At 60.3% G+C, this 16997-nt stretch overlaps 2 protein-coding genes across 2 annotated transcripts; both read left to right on the plus strand.

Moving 5' to 3' along the window:
- Positions 1-798: 798 nt before the first annotated feature.
- Positions 799-10143, plus strand: LSCM1_04208 (uncharacterized protein; the record flags this gene model as incomplete). The annotated part of the gene is made up of 1 exon (XM_067321723.1): positions 799-10143. One exon carries the CDS (start codon positions 799-801, stop codon positions 10141-10143), a length of 9345 nt encoding a protein of 3114 aa, XP_067177954.1.
- Positions 10144-11835: 1692 nt separating this feature from the next.
- On the plus strand, positions 11836-14364 carry LSCM1_04209 (uncharacterized protein; the record flags this gene model as incomplete). Its single annotated transcript, XM_067321724.1, has 1 exon — positions 11836-14364. The coding sequence occupies one exon, from the start codon at positions 11836-11838 to the stop codon at positions 14362-14364; it is 2529 nt and encodes an 842-aa protein (XP_067177955.1).
- Between the last annotated feature and the right edge of the window lie 2633 nt (positions 14365-16997).

Here is a 16997-nt window from a genome sequence, read left to right on the forward strand (position 1 = left end):
GGGACGACGACACGGGGCACACCCGAGACCGCACGCAACACAGCACAGCTGCACACACAGACAGACCGGCATACCGACAGGCTCTCACTTTCACACGCTTTCACGGCTCCCTCTTCCGCCCCTACCCAAAGGCGAGAGCACAACTACGGAGCGGTGGCAGTGCATCGCGTAGAATACTTTGCAGAAACACTGCCAGCTCACCTTCTGTATGTAATTGTATGCATGTGCGGCCTCTCTTTTCGTCTTGTGATTTGATTTTTCTTCGTCTTCGCTGAGGTCACCGTTTCCTTTCACTCTCTCTGTGTACTCTTCAACGTCTTCGTCAGTTCGGCCTGTGATTTATCGTTTCGCCTTCTCCTCCTCCCCCCTCCTCCCTGTCCCCCCCTTCCACACTCTCTCTACTCCCCCTCCTGTAGTGCGTAAGCAAGTGTGTGATTGCACTTCACCGTATTCCATCTCTCTCACTCTCTCACTTTCCTGCGCGTGCTCCCGTTTTGGCATTCCTGCACCCGTTCACCCCCTTCCTGTACCTTTTGTTTTCTTCGTCCGTGAGCCGTGCCGTATCTCTCACACCCCTCCTCCCCTACCCTCCCAGCACCGCCACCACTCATATGCGGGCGTGTGTGTGGATCTTCGGGCGGTCCTGTTAAATTCTCCGAGCATTGTGGCGGTCGCTTAGCGGTCCATCATCGAAGTCAGTGGATTTCACGAGCGCCGTCTCTATCTTTTTTTTTCAGCACTGCGCCGCAGCTTCGCGTCCTTCCAGAGAGTCCCGTGGCACAACCTCCTCCTGGAGCCATGACCACAGTTACCGTGAGCGAGAATGCGCTGATGTACCTCAGCGTGGGTGACTTCGTTGCCATCGTCACTCATCACATGAAGGATGGCAAGCTGCACTGGACCTTGGGCACCGTCGAGACGCCGCCGTACGTGCGGGACGTTGAGGTACGCCTTTGGGAGAAACAGCGGTATGAGTACTACGACGAGGATGACACCCCGGCGAACCCAGAAACCGCAGAGCTTATGGCGCGCATTGCCCAGGTGAAGCAGGACCTTCAGGCGAGCATCGACCAGGCCGAGGCCCTGACGCAGCAGCTGCGCGAACGCCGCGCTGCCATTATAAAGCAGATCGGCGAGGCCGAAACCTATGTGGCGGAGTCGAAGGCCGTCTGCGAAGCTGCTTGCGAGGACGTCGAGAGCATCTCTGATCGCTACTGGCAGGAGCTGAAGTCGTACCGCATACCACCTAAGATGGTGTCAGTAGTGATTCGAGCCGTTATGTTGCTGCTCTCTGAGGATGACGCCCGCCTGTGGCCACAGATGCAGCGGGTGCTGCGTGACTTCGACTTCAAGCGCCGCATTACGAGCTACAACCCAAGTCACCAGCTTTCGACTGAGCGCCGCGACTACATTCTTCAAGAGTGCGTGAGCAAGAAGAGCTTTCGCTACGACCGCGCTATGCAGGGAAGCGTGGCGGTGGGCCCAATCTATTACTGGGTGCTGGCGCAGCTCGACAGCGGTGAGGCTCAGTCGCAGAAGGACCGCGTTGACCAGGAGAGGGTTGCCCGGCAGAAGGAACTGCGCCTCGTGCTGCAGCAAATCAGTGAACAGCAGAGACGCATAACAGAGTATCAGGAGCTCATGGAAGACCTGGATGATCAGCTGCGCCTGTGCAACCAGCGCAACAGCAATGGCAGCTCCGTTGGTGTACGCTCGCAGAGCCAGAGCGTGTCGCGTTCTCGCCGCCGCATCTGGTCCAGCGACCGCTACAACGAGAGCTTTGCCGGTCGCGAGGGGAAGCAGTACCTTCGACCGGCCTTCTACACATGGAAGCCGACAGACCGCGTCATAATTGTGCTTCGGAAGAACATCGTTTGTAACTTCGGCGCCGTCACCTCGCAGGAGCAGGAGGAGGGGTATACGATGAGTGAGCCTCAGATCCGCATGCTGGATGCAGCTCTCATAAGCTGCCAGCAAGCCCTTGAGATGATGAGCGGCGGCGACGAGGAGCGTGAGGATGAGGCCCTTGAGGAGGACATGTTCAGGCAAAACAACGACGAGGTCGGCGGCACGATGCGCAACGATGAGGAGATACTCCATGCGCGCCGGATGAGCGCTACCGCCGGCAAGCCGACGCCAATGCCAACGCCGCAAGCCGACGGCACAGACACGTTCGGCATGGGCGCCGCCACGGCGACCTCGAAGCTGGAGCGCACGTTTGAGGGAAAGAATTGGCATCGCGTTCTCGACCGCAAGCGCGACGCCATTGAGGCCGCTTTCACAGAGGAGTCCGCGGTGTGCCTGGAGGTGCCCGTGTACTACATCTCCATCGACGACCTCAAGCTCGGGAGCCTCATTGTCTGCTTCTCGGCCCTGCACGATGGCCAGCGCTCCGATGTAGAGCTGCAGGGCCGCGTGAATGCGTACGGGTACCCGAAGGTTATGCTGCTCTACGAGGAGGGCGAGGAGTACTACGAAGGCCCGGAGCATCAGGTCAAGTTCTGCGGCGACCGCTGGGTGGACCTCACCCCCTTGCACCGTGACGAGATCGAGGCCGCTTTCCTGGAAGACACGAGCGTCGCGACCGGTGCGCAGCGGGAGGAGATCAGTGTTCAAAGCATTCGCGCCGATGAGGACGAAGGGCTCACGGTGGACTACTCCATGCTGGACAGGAACCGCGATCCTGAGGAAGTGCAGGAGCAGGTGGACGCCTACGCTTACCCTGCCATGTGGGACCTGTATCAGCGGCTGACTGGGCTGAACGAGGCGGGGCCGATTCACCAGGTGCGTTTCCGCGGCGAGCGGTGGGCGGACATTATACCCGGCGCAGAGGAGGCGATCAAGCAGGCGTTTGCCGAGGACACCGCTAACGCGCTTGGCATCGCACCACGGCAAGTGGTCCCCGAAGAGATCCGCTACGAGATCGGGCTCACAGTGCCCTACACCGTCTTCGGCTGCTTGCTGGACGGCGACGAGGTGGATGCCAAGGCGGAGGACTACACTTACCCAAAGACGTGGGCGCTGTACGACCGCCTCGTGGCGGAGGCCGTCGGCGCGGCCTACCAGAAGAGCTTCGAGGGCGAGCACTGGGAAGCGGTGCTGCATGCGGCGCGGCCTGAAGTGTCGGAGGCTTTCTGCACGGACACAGCAAACGCCGTCAACTCCAAAATCAGCGAGGTCGAACCCCGCTCGATCGATGCAGATCAGGACCGCCTGCTCATCTCCTACAACGTTGGCAACTCCCGGCAGGGTGCCGACACGGTGCGTGAGAGCACCCGGGCGTATCCCTACCCGGAAGTGTGGGCGGTGTACCAGCTGGTCACGGCGGAGGAAGCGGAGGGCACGCAACATTTGTCCCAGACGTTCGACGGAGAGTCGTGGGAGGCGATCAACGCGAGGATGCCAGAGCGGGTGCGAGAGGCCTTCACGGAGGATGTAGCGGCTGCCACTCGCGTCCGCCTGGCGTGCGTGGCCATCCACGACATCAAGACGAGCAGGAAGGGTATGGCGGTGGAATACGGCATGGCTCGTGAGGGGGGCCAGTCCTCGTATGCGACGCGCAAGGCGGCGAAGGAGTTTCACTATCCGGCCATGTGGAGCCTGTACGAAGCAAACAGGGAGCGATCGCCGGTGCGCGTCTTGGGCGACAGCGAGTCAGGCATCCTGCAGCGCTGCTTCGAGGGCGACGACTGGGACATTGTTCTCGATGCGTGCCCAGAGGATCTTGATGATGCCTTCTGCACCGATGCGGCGCGGGTGCTGGGCGTGCCCAAAGCGAACGTGCGCATCATCAGTGCCACGTTAGGCAGCTTGATCGTCACGTACCAGATCGTGTGCCCGCCATGCGAGGACAGCGAGATTCAGCGGCGCGCGGATGAGGACGAGTTCCCTACAGTGATGGGCCTGTACCGCCGCCGCGTGCGCGGCGGTGACGAGGGCGCCGCCTTGCAGAGGCACGCGGCGCCGGTGCTGCATAACCTCGAGGGCATGCTGCCGAAGGTTTTTGATGGAGACGAATGGGGCTGTGTGCTGGCGAGGCAATCCGCGGTACTGGAGCAGGCGTTTGCGGAAGACACCGCTGATGCTCTCGGTGTGAGCGTGGGACAGGTGCTTGCGAAGCAGCTGAAGGCGAGCGCGTACGCGCTTCAGGTACAGTACAGCGTTCGCGACTGCCCATCCGACGGGCCAGCGGCGCAGGCGGCTGTGGAGGACTACGCATACCCGCTGGTGTGGGGGCTATACCAAACGGAGAAGGATCTGGGCAAGTATCTGAAGACGTTTGACGGCCCTGCCTGGAAGGGCCTCGCCGCCTCCCGCGAGGGGGCGTTAAAAGAGGCCTTCGTGAAAGACACCGCTGACGCCCTCAAGACGGACGAGCGGAGTGTGTTTGTCAAAGCCGTCGGCGCTCATGCCGAGAGCCTTTCGGTGCGCTACGGTCTGCTCGACAACAGAGTCTATGCCGATGAGCAGGTGGCGGAGATTCAGCAGAAGCACGCGTACCCGAACATGTGGGTGCTCTACGCTGCGGAGGAGAGGCGCCGTTTGGTGACGACGTCCCACCAGGTCGGCTTCGACGGCGACGACTGGGTGTACGTCCTGCGGGACAAGATGACGGAGCTGCAGGAAGCGTTTGTCAGCTGCACCGCCGACACGTTCAATGTGTGTACGGAGAACGTCAAGAACACGAAGTATACGCTGGGCGGCCTCATCGTGGACTTCGAGCTCACGCACCCGGCATGGCTGACCGAGAAAGAGATCGATGAGCGGCTCATCGCGTGCTCGTACGAGCGCGTGTGGGACCTCTACGGCTACCATCCCTGGGACCCGACGAAGGTCACGGAGACGTCGCACGAGGTGTGCTTTGATGGACCGGGCTGGGCAGCCGTGCTCGAGTTTCACCGCAAGGAGCTGGAGGAGTGCTTTCAGCAGGACACGGCGACGGCGCTCGAGGTCCAGCCGAGCGACGTGCGCATCGACGGGGCCAATTACGCCAAGGAGCGCCTGTTCATGCGTGCGACCGTCACCCACCACATCTTCCAGGATAACGAGCTGATGCAGGAGCAACTCCGCCGCTACCCATACGAGGCGGTTTGGAAGCTCTATGCTGAGGATCCGAACCAGGGCTGGGCGACGACGTCGCATCAGGTCGGCTTCGACGGCGACGACTGGGTGTACGTCCTGTCTGCCCGCAAGAAGGCGCTGGAGGAGGCCTTTCGCACATGCACGTCTGGGTCTCTGGGGCTGACGGATGCGCATATCACGAACGTCGTCTTAGCGGCCAATGAGAGGGCGCTGCTGGCTACGTGCGAGGTGCAGCACCCGAAGAGGCAGTCGGTGGAGGAGGTGAACAGCAGGCTCGCCGAATGCGACTACGTGCTGCTGTGGGAGCTGTACATAGATCACCCCTACAACCCGGATGAGCAGGAAACAACTTCGCATGAGATCGGCTTCGAGGGGGAGGAGTGGAACAAGGTGGTAGAGACGCAGCCGCAGCAGCTCGAGGAGGCCGTCATGCTCGACACGGCCGAGGCGCTGGAGGTGACGCCGAACGATATCACGTCGATCAAGACCAGCTTCGAAGGCGGCAACCTACTCCTTGTCCATCTCGATATTCGGCACCCCCTCCTGCAGGACCAGGAGCTCATGAAGGAGCAGCTGGGCCGCTACCCGTACGAGCGCGTGTGGGCTCTATACGAAGACGCACCGATAACCCCTCTAAACAAGGATCAAGCGGGCGGCTTTGGCAACTCTGGCGACAGCGAGTCAGGCATCCTGCAGCGCTGCTTCGAGGGCGACGACTGGGACATTGTTCTCGATGCGTGCCCAGAGGATCTTGATGATGCCTTCTGCACCGATGCGGCGCGGGTGCTGGGCGTGCCCAAAGCGAACGTGCGCATCATCAGTGCCACGTTAGGCAGCTTGATCGTCACGTACCAGATCGTGTGCCCGCCATGCGAGGACAGCGAGATTCAGCGGCGCGCGGATGAGGACGAGTTCCCTACAGTGATGGGCCTGTACCGCCGCCGCGTGCGCGGCGGTGACGAGGGCGCCGCCTTGCAGAGGCACGCGGCGCCGGTGCTGCATAACCTCAAGGTAACGACGCTGCAGGACTGCGGATTCGAAGGCGAGGACTGGGACTACGTGTGGTCCATCAAGCAGGAGGCGATGTGCAGCGCCTTCGCGCAAGGCGCCGCGGATGCGCTGGGGATCGATCCAGCGGACATCGAGAACATCAACATGGAGAAGTCGGAGGACGGCATTGTGCTCGGCGCGAGCGTGAGTCACCCGCTGACGCAGGACTACGAGACAATCCAGAAGGCGCTGAAGGACCACCCGTTCAGGGAGCTGTGGGCGCTCTACGAGACGCGCCCGTATGATCCGAACAAGTTCGTGAGCACGGAGCACGTCATCTCCTTCGAGGGCGATGAGTGGGGCCCTGTGATGGCACAAAAAAACGAGGAGGTGGTGGGGGCGATCCGCAAGGACACGGCGTGCGCGCTGGACGTGCCAGAAGACGACGTGACAGACGTGCATACGAGAGTAGAGCCTGCCGGGCTGATCGCCACAATCGTGGTTAGCCACTCGCCGCTGCAGGATAATGAGCTGACCCAGGAGGAGCTAGCCAAGTACGAGTACGAGCGCGTGTGGGCGCTGTACTGCCCTGAGGGTGTGGCGCGACGCGGCACGAAGCACTTCGATGGCTTAAACTGGGCGAAGGTGATGGAGTGTGACAAGGAGGGTGTGACGCAGGCGTTCTGCAAGGACACGGCAGCTGCCATGAACGCCCGTCCAGAGGATGTGGAGGTGGGCGACATTCGCACGACGGACGATCGCATGGAGGTGGACTACGCGGTGAGCCACACTAGCGCAAGCGAGGGGGATGTGTGGCGCACGCTGCACACGTATCCGTACCCGAACGTGTGGGACTACTACCGCGTCGAAGAAGAGAAGGTAACGACGCTGCAGGACTGCGGATTCGAAGGCGAGGACTGGGACTACGTGTGGTCCATCAAGCAGGAGGCGATGTGCAGCGCCTTCGCGCAAGGCGCCGCGGATGCGCTGGGGATCGATCCAGCGGACATCGAGAACATCAACATGGAGAAGTCGGAGGACGGCATTGTGCTCGGCGCGAGCGTGAGTCACCCGCTGACGCAGGACTACGAGACAATCCAGAAGGCGCTGAAGGACCACCCGTTCAGGGAGCTGTGGGCGCTCTACGAGACGCGCCCGTATGATCCGAACAAGTTCGTGAGCACGGAGCACGTCATCTCCTTCGAGGGCGATGAGTGGGGCCCTGTGATGGCACAAAAAAACGAGGAGGTGGTGGGGGCGATCCGCAAGGACACGGCGTGCGCGCTGGACGTGCCAGAAGACGACGTGACAGACGTGCATACGAGAGTAGAGCCTGCCGGGCTGATCGCCACAATCGTGGTTAGCCACTCGCCGCTGCAGGATAATGAGCTGACCCAGGAGGAGCTAGCCAAGTACGAGTACGAGCGCGTGTGGGCGCTGTACTGCCCTGAGGGTGTGGCGCGACGCGGCACGAAGCACTTCGATGGCTTAAACTGGGCGAAGGTGATGGAGTGTGACAAGGAGGGTGTGACGCAGGCGTTCTGCAAGGACACGGCAGCTGCCATGAACGCCCGTCCAGAGGATGTGGAGGTGGGCGACATTCGCACGACGGACGATCGCATGGAGGTGGACTACGCGGTGAGCCACACTAGCGCAAGCGAGGGGGATGTGTGGCGCACGCTGCACACGTATCCGTACCCGAACGTGTGGGACTACTACCGCGTCGAAGAAGAGAAGGTAACGACGCTGCAGGACTGCGGATTCGAAGGCGAGGACTGGGACTACGTGTGGTCCATCAAGCAGGAGGCGATGTGCAGCGCCTTCGCGCAAGGCGCCGCGGATGCGCTGGGGATCGATCCAGCGGACATCGAGAACATCAACATGGAGAAGTCGGAGGACGGCATTGTGCTCGGCGCGAGCGTGAGTCACCCGCTGACGCAGGACTACGAGACAATCCAGAAGGCGCTGAAGGACCACCCGTTCAGGGAGCTGTGGGCGCTCTACGAGACGCGCCCGTATGATCCGAACAAGTTCGTGAGCACGGAGCACGTCATCTCCTTCGAGGGCGATGAGTGGGGCCCTGTGATGGCACAAAAAAACGAGGAGGTGGTGGGGGCGATCCGCAAGGACACGGCGTGCGCGCTGGACGTGCCAGAAGACGACGTGACAGACGTGCATACGAGAGTAGAGCCTGCCGGGCTGATCGCCACAATCGTGGTTAGCCACTCGCCGCTGCAGGATAATGAGCTGACCCAGGAGGAGCTAGCCAAGTACGAGTACGAGCGCGTGTGGGCGCTGTACTGCCCTGAGGGTGTGGCGCGACGCGGCACGAAGCACTTCGATGGCTTAAACTGGGCGAAGGTGATGGAGTGTGACAAGGAGGGTGTGACGCAGGCGTTCTGCAAGGACACGGCAGCTGCCATGAACGCCCGTCCAGAGGATGTGGAGGTGGGCGACATTCGCACGACGGACGATCGCATGGAGGTGGACTACGCGGTGAGCCACACTAGCGCAAGCGAGGGGGATGTGTGGCGCACGCTGCACACGTATCCGTACCCGAACGTGTGGGACTACTACCGCGTCGAAGAAGAGAAGGTAACGACGCTGCAGGACTGCGGATTCGAAGGCGAGGACTGGGACTACGTGTGGTCCATCAAGCAGGAGGCGATGTGCAGCGCCTTCGCGCAAGGCGCCGCGGATGCGCTGGGGATCGATCCAGCGGACATCGAGAACATCAACATGGAGAAGTCGGAGGACGGCATTGTGCTCGGCGCGAGCGTGAGTCACCCGCTGACGCAGGACTACGAGACAATCCAGAAGGCGCTGAAGGACCACCCGTTCAGGGAGCTGTGGGCGCTCTACGAGACGCGCCCGTATGATCCGAACAAGTTCGTGAGCACGGAGCACGTCATCTCCTTCGAGGGCGATGAGTGGGGCCCTGTGATGGCACAAAAAAACGAGGAGGTGGTGGGGGCGATCCGCAAGGACACGGCGTGCGCGCTGGACGTGCCAGAAGACGACGTGACAGACGTGCATACGAGAGTAGAGCCTGCCGGGCTGATCGCCACAATCGTGGTTAGCCACTCGCCGCTGCAGGATAATGAGCTGACCCAGGAGGAGCTAGCCAAGTACGAGTACGAGCGCGTGTGGGCGCTGTATGCAGCGGACACGCACAGCGGTGATGAGGCTGAAGAGGAGGCCTTGCGCAGCCGCACAATGAAGGGAGACGAAGTCATCGCGGTCGACGTGGTCGATGAGGATGAGGTGCCGGAGGGCTACACGCGTGTCGCACTGAGTGTTAGCTTCGAAGGGGAGTTGTGGGAAGGGATAGTGCGGAGGCGCACGAAGGAGGTGGCGGATGCCTTCCGCGCTGAGACGGCGCATTGTATCGGCGCAGCGGGCGAGGGCATCTACATTCGTGAGTGCGTCGTAAGTGCGGAGGGCATGCTGGTGCACTTCAGTGCCCTTTGTGAGGAGACGATGGCCGAGGAGGAGCTTAGAGATAGGATCGACGAGCACCCCTACGAAAATGTTTGGGCCCTCTACGAGAAAGAGGAGCGCGTCTCGGCCGCCATGTCGAAGGTCATGGTGAAGCACTTTGAGGGGTTATACTGGGACGTAGCAATGAAAAGGTGCCCGGAACTTGTGGAGAAGTCCTTCAAGGAGGACACGGCGGATGTGCTGCAGGTAGATGCAGCGAAGGTGCTCGTTGAGGGCACCTCTCTGGGCAGCCTCATCGTGTATTTTCGCGTACAGGGCCTGAAAATCTCGGAGGCAAAGGCGACGCAGCTGACGCAGAAGTACGCCTACCCGAAGGTTTGGGCGCTGTACATCTCACGCAATGAGGGGGGTCACCACACCTCGGCGAGCAACCGCACGAACGGCTGCACGGATGGCAATGGAAGTCGCCCGTCGCACCGTCGTGCGGAGCAGCTCGTGGCGGAGGAGGGCGTGGAGTCCCAGGAAACACTCACATACCTGCGCAAGGCCCTCGCTGAGGCCCGCCGCGAGCGTGATATGTACATGGAGCAGGTCGAGGAGGTGCAGCGCTCAAGCAGACATAAAAAATGACGCACCTCCGTTTGGTTGGCTTGCTCGGTTGTCTCAGGAGGCGTGAGACTTGCGCATATGCATGTGAGGGAGCGTGCGCGGCTTGTGGTGCCCCGGCAGCCTCCTCCCATTGCCGGGCGCTCAGGACTTTCCCATGACACCCCGCCGGGGCTTGTGGCCAACTACTTTTCGCTTCCATAGGGATGCCACATACATCCGTCCCGGCAGGGGGTCTTCCTCGCTCACACCACAGGTGTGCTAATGCACCCTCTTCACCCCCCCGCTTTGGCCTACCACCCTATCTAACCTGATTCTGTGAGCCGATGGGCCGGGAGGGCGAGGGACTCGGAAGAGGCGGTGTGGCGTTGCGTACACGTGTGGCCTTGTAGAAGGAAGCCACGCCAGCCCTTACCGGCACGACTCGGCTGTTGTTCCTCCTCCCTCACCCTTTAGCGACGCTGTTTCCTAAAGAAAAGTGGTCTCTCTCTCTCTGTGCTTATGTGAGTGTTTGTATGCGTGCGTGGCTCTTTGTCGGTTGATGGACGGACGCAGCGCGAGCTTTGGCATGAGCGGCAGCGGCTGTGTGCGTGTGTCTTAGCAGTTTTTTTACATCTTCGCTTGCCCCCCTCTCTCTCTCCCTCCCTCCCTCTAACTGCGTGTTATCCCCCAATTTTTTCGTCAGTGATGATGCGCTGTATCTGTGCCCCCGCCCCCCTCTTCCCTCCGATTCTTTCGCACCTGTGCTTCACGTCGTGCTTTGACGACGCCGCCATCGTCTGCGGTTTCGCCGGGGCTGTGCGTGCGAATGGGCATGAACAGCGCGGTAATGCCGAATAGAGAGAGGGGCAGCACCACACGGTCGGCGATGATGCTCGTGACGTAACGCAAGCGCTTCGTCGACAAGGCGACCACCACCAGCAGCCAGGCCACCCGTTCTCTCAATTCACCCACAACGAAAAGCAGCAAAGCAGCTGCCGTTGCCCCGTTCTTCCTTCCCTCCTGTGCAAGCCTCCAGAGACTTACAGTACATATATATATATATACCTGCAGTGCACAGGAGCCGAGTGAGCTGTAAAGGACACAGGAGCAGACGACAAAGGGGAACGTGCGCGGAAGTGAGCGACAGGGGGGGAGCGGGGGCAGACTGCGATGCTCTGTCCTCTCTCTTTGTGCTGGTGGTGTGTGTATGTGTGCCTCGTCTTTTATGTGCCCTATCAAGTGCCCCTTTCTCTCACCATGACCGCAACGAACATCGCCTTGCCGTACCATTCCTCTTGCCATCACGACTCGTTCACTGCGCACCATGAGGACTCCATCGCCGCGCCCCACGACGAATTCGCTGTGCCAACCCATCTGTGATATGTATATGTTTTCTCTTTCCTTCACCTCTTGCAGAGTCACATCCCCGCCCCCCTCTCTCACCTCTCACCCCCCCTCACTCCTCAACGCACACGTGTGCGCGGCTCGGCGCTCCTCCTTCTCGTTTCGGTGATTCGCTCATCAAATAACGCAATACAAAGAGTTCAACGAGACAAGCAACTGAGCGCCAACGAGAAGCGAATCCAACCGAACAGAGAGGCTCGTGCATAGACCTCTACACACACACACACACACAGACAGACAGACAGACGGGAGACCGCTGGACAACCCTATCCTCTCTTCACTTTCCATACAAACGCACGTACACAGGGTGAGGCGCCAGCCGACCTAACAATGTCTGACTACCAGTCTAGCGATCTGCAGTTTGAGGTGGCGCCTTCCACTACGGAGGCAACTTCGGCCGGCACTTTGGTACTGGGCGACTGCTCTGACCTGCACATCGGAGACTATGTCGGGTTCCAGTGCATTGATCCAAGCAAGGATTGGAAGCTGTCCCTTGGCAGGGTGACCTCCTTCCCATCGCTGTGCACCGTCAAGGTCTCGGTCTACGACGCCGTCAATGACACGGCGGTGACGCGGGACCCCCTCTCCGAGGTGGAGCTCCGCGAGAAGGCGGGGGCAGCGAATAAGATGGAGGTGTGGCACAACCGCGAGGCACTGCGGGAGGACCTCATCCTGGAGCAGACCAAGGAGCAGGCCGCGACGCAACGCCTCTTCGCTGCCCGCGAGAAGACGGCGGCGCGTCAGATAACCATTGGCGACAGAGTGACCAAGTCACTGGAGAAGCTCGACAAAGCCCGTATCGATCTCCAAGAGATCCCGCCGAAGGAGTGGCGCGACCTGCGCAGCCCCTGCCTCCCGCCCGATGAGGTGATCGGCATGCTGCGCTCCGTGATGCTCATCATTTACGAAGACGGCGTCACTGTGTGGGAAGAAATTCAGGAGGTGCTTCGCCGATCCGATTTTATGGACCGCGTGATGAGCTGGGACTGCACTGTCACTCCCATGTCGCTCACGCGCCGCAGGAGGATTGTCGCTCTGTGCGCCGGCGAGGATGTCGGTGGCCTTTACCTGAAGAAGCGCCGCCGCTCCGGCTCCCGCGGTGTGGCCCCGACTGGCCCTCTCGTCGTCTCGGCGAAGAGCTCGAACCCAAGCAACGTGGCTGTTCTCGATGAGTGCATGCGTGCCTGGATTAACGCGCAGCTGGCGTGCTCTGAGGCTGCTCGTGAGCAGGAGGTAATGATCAACAAGTGCTTCGCTGAGCAGCAGGAGCAGCGCGTGCTTCTGCGCGAGATCAACGACATGCGCGTGGGCATCGCTTCCATGGAGATGCAGATGCTGGAGATGAAGAGCACCATCCTTGGCGTTGATAACACACCGAAGCCGATCATGCCGCTCGAGGCGTACCCGACCGACACGGTCTTCTACAGGCGCACCTACCCGGGCTTGGCGGGCCGCTTAGTGGAAGATGTCATTCTGCGCAACGCCATCATTTTCAACTTTGGCGCCATCACCTCAGAGGATCAGGAGGGATACATCCGCCTGAACGCCACTCAGGCGGACTTCCTGCGCAGCGCCGTCATCGCCGCCAACGTGCGCCATGACGCGGATGAGATGGAGGAGCTGCTGGCCCGCAAGGAGCGCGAAGAGCAGGAGATGGCGGACCTCAAGGCTCGCATCGAGGAACTGCGCAGCAGGCCATCGCTGACGGCGGAGGAGGAGGAGGAGCTAGCGCAGCTGCAGAGGCTCTACGCCGATGCCGAGCGCCGCCACCTCGTGACACTGTCTCGCATTGCCGACTTGTATGCCTGCGGCCGCGGCGCGCGGGAGATTACGCTGGCGATCAAACGCCCCGAGTTCTGCTACACCCGTCTCCACTGCAAGATGTCCGGTGACTGGGACGTAATCTTGCAAGACCCGGCGCGCTACTCGGAAATGCTCGCCGCGTTCTGCGAAGACGTGTCCGGCTTACTGAACATTCCGGCCAGCTACGTGCTGGACATCGATGCCAGCTCCGGCTCCCTGCTAATCGACTTCACCGTGAAACACAGCGGTGACCTCGACGATGAGGAGCTGCAGAACCTCATCAACAAGGGCCCCTTCTCCGCACTCTGCATGTTCTATGAGAAAGTAACGTTAAAGAAAACGTCGCCCCTGAACACGAGCCAGCAACAGGAGATGTACGACCTTGAGCAGCGCCACGCCATGCTACTGCCGATCTCTGGTATGGGCATTAAGCAGACGCTGGCGGACTACTACAACGCGGACGGTTCGCTGGACGATGAGTTCAGTGACGATGTGAGAGCGAGTCCGTACTATTGCCGGCCCAGTATCACGATACAGATTCTCCGAGAGGACTACGATGATGTGATGGTGCGTGGTCCCTTCGAGCAGCACGCCAGGGGTGCCGGCAAGGGGCCAAATATGGATATGGAGGCGAGCACCATGGCGCCGATCGAAGGCGCGTACGAGAGCAAAGAAGAAGATGGGTCGGCTGGCGTAACGCAGGCGACTTCGGGTCTCACTGAGACAGGGGACGGTGCGCACGATATGGAGTCGGAGCCACCGACAGAGGTGCGTGGCCGCACCACGACTCTGGGCGATGAGGTGCCACCCGCCGAGGCAGCCGTCACCGTCTCTGCCCCAATTGAAGAGGAGGATAAGGCTGCAGCTGATGGGAATACGGATTCGCGAGAGGACGCTGCGACTGTCGGCAAGGGAGCAGACGCTGCTCGCCCCGGGGGCAAAGCCTCGTCCTCCACGACCTCGTCCACATCGTCTTCCGCTTCAAAGAAGAAATCGCCCAAGGCATCTTCGTCGAAGAGGTCGTCCAAGGGGTCTTCGACGAACAGGAAGCCGTAGGAGAGTCGCGTGGGCGATCTCCTATTGTTTTGTAGACGCGTGAGAAGCGGAACATGCGAGGAGCACGGGCGAACGTACAGTTGCGCGGGGTAGCGAAGGGCTGTCGGGCCCACGAATGTGCGCCAAGGAAGCTATGACTTCGATGTCTCATCGCGGAGACTTTCGTTTCTTTTTTTTTTTCGTTTGAATGGAGGTTCTTGTGTTGGCTGTCACTCCTGCGAAACGGCGATTAGGGTGTCTGCCTGTCTGTCTCCACGCTTGACCGCACTTGCCTCTCTGCCACTCCCTTTCTCCCTCGGCGCAGGGCAAACATCACGAATCGGGCGTCTGCCATACCGCGTGTGTGCCTGGACGTCATTTATTTATTTCTCTCTTCCCTCGATTTCCTGTATCGGTGATTTCATTCCGTTTTTTTTTCTCAGTTCGTTGTTGTTAGCTGATAGGGGTTTCTTTCCATTTCTCCTCACGTCAGGTTATGTGCGGCCTCGCGTGAGCTCTCGTCTCTCCCCCTCTCGTGCCCCCTTTTCTCCGTTTGAAAGAATATATATCTGGCCGCTTCGTTGTCTTGTACCCCCCTCCTCCCTCTCTCACGCTAACCCTCACTTTCGTACCGGCGTGCTCTCTTCTCTCTGCACGCTTCTTCAGCTTTTACGTTTGTATGCGGCGGCGCTCTTTCTCTTAGTTCACGGGAGGCTCTTCGCCGAGACTGTTCCACCTGCCCTCCCCCTCCCTCCCTCCCCCACTATCATCGTGGTGGTGGGCACTCCGCGCGGGCGGCAGAAGGGGGGAAGCGAGACAAGGCGGGCGCTCCCTCCTCTCCTCTCTGGCCTTCCCCATCGTCCTCCCTTCATCCACATATATTTCTCCCGATAGAGTCGTTTCCGTCTGCGTGCAGATTCGCTGTTGTCTCCTTTCGCCCCCCTCTTTTTCTTCACTCGAAAGGGGACTGGGCATGAGCCGTAGACCGGCTTGTGCGCGGCTGTCTGTTGATGCGTGTGCCTCCGCGAAGCGAAAGGGGCACAGAGGGACAAAACAGCGAGAGACTGCCAGCACTACCATCATCTGGCAGCTCTGCCAGCCATCCCGTTCCCCTCCCCGGCACACGCTCGCACACATGCACACCTATGTTCTCACAAAATCGTTGGATGATACGCTGAACCTGTACCCGAATGTTTCCGCCCCCTCCCCCCTCCTCCCCCTCTTTTTGCTGTGCCTTCACTCCTCTCCCCCATCAGTGACTATTTTAGGCTCGTAACTCTTTGTATGTCTCTCTCTGTTGATGTCCTCGGCGCTTTGGGTTTGTTTCTCGCTTCCTTTTTTTTGTGTGTGCGTGTCTTGAACGAATCTGGCAGTCACACAGACGTACGCCTTGCGCATTTCGCACGCACCGCCATCACTGACGACAGCGGTGACCTCTCGCTCCCCCCTCTCCTCTGGCAGACGGTCTCGAAGGCCTTTTCCTTCTCATGCCCCCTCCTCTGCGCGTATGTTTCCTGCATTGCTCTTATGTCTGTGTGTGTGTCTCTCTTTTAGTACACGTGCGGTGACGAGCTCTCTCCTTTGCTCCGTGCTCCCGCAGCGCACACACACATATGCAGACGCCACAAAGCGATCACTCCCCTAAAAAAAAAGAAAATATATGCGGTGATGTTGGACAGAAAAGCTGAGGGAGTCAACCACGGACGCATGAGAGGGGCTGATGAGTTGAGAGCACACCAACGAGCAAAGTGTGCGCGCGTCTGCTTTTGAGGTTTTCTTTGATTTCGGGAAGAGTGGGGATGGGGATGGCGGTGGTGAGTGGGGGTGGCACGGCGCGTGAGGTGAGAGGGTGGTGGGGGGCGAAAAAGCGAGACTGGCTCCTCTCATCCCTCTGGCGGCGTCGGCGAGAGGGCCAAGGAATGGGGGACGCGAGGGAGCTGCGGTGGCCGTGATGGTGGTTGTGGTTGTGGGAAGAAGTCCTCGGGAGGAGGGGCCGAGGAGGACCAGGCGGTAGGCCTCGGCTCCCCTCTCTCGGCTACCGCGTGCGGTTGCCATGGCGCTTCGGAGGCTTGGACTGCACTTATCCACTCCCTGCCCTTCGACTCCTCGGCCTCCGCTGTCAAACGCACCCACGGCCTTATCTCTGTCTAGTGTGCTCATCAGGCCACCGTGTCAGTATGTACTCCCTACTCCCCCAACACGCCGCCCCCACTTGTCGCTAAGGCGGGGTGGGCGACACAGACAACAGTGAAAGAGGGCGGCCAATCAGGTATGCACGTCGGCGCTGATGTCTTTGGCCAGCGGTACGGCTTGCCCAACTCCACTTCCATCTCCTTCCCTCCGTTTTCCCCCCTCTTGCCCCCCCTCAACGGCTCTTTTGCTCGTTGCCGTCTTGTGCTTGCATATGCGTTGCCGCATCAGAGAAGCGAGGGCGACAATTCGCATCACGCAGAGCTCCCGTCTCTATAGCTTCGGCGGCTGGCACAGCTGTCGCTGCAGCCCGCCCTCCCCCTTCTCTCCTTTCTGTTTCCCGGGTACTGCGCATCTGTCTTTGTCGTCTTGGGCGTTGCCGCATCACTCCATACGCGGTCAGCAACCAACAGTCAGGCACACACGAACTTATTTAAACATCTTTGTAAATCGCCTATGCTCAG

This window comes from Leishmania martiniquensis, chromosome 26 (genome assembly GCF_017916325.1).
Source record: "Leishmania martiniquensis isolate LSCM1 chromosome 26, whole genome shotgun sequence".
NCBI classification, from domain to species: Eukaryota; Euglenozoa; class Kinetoplastea; order Trypanosomatida; family Trypanosomatidae; genus Leishmania; species Leishmania martiniquensis.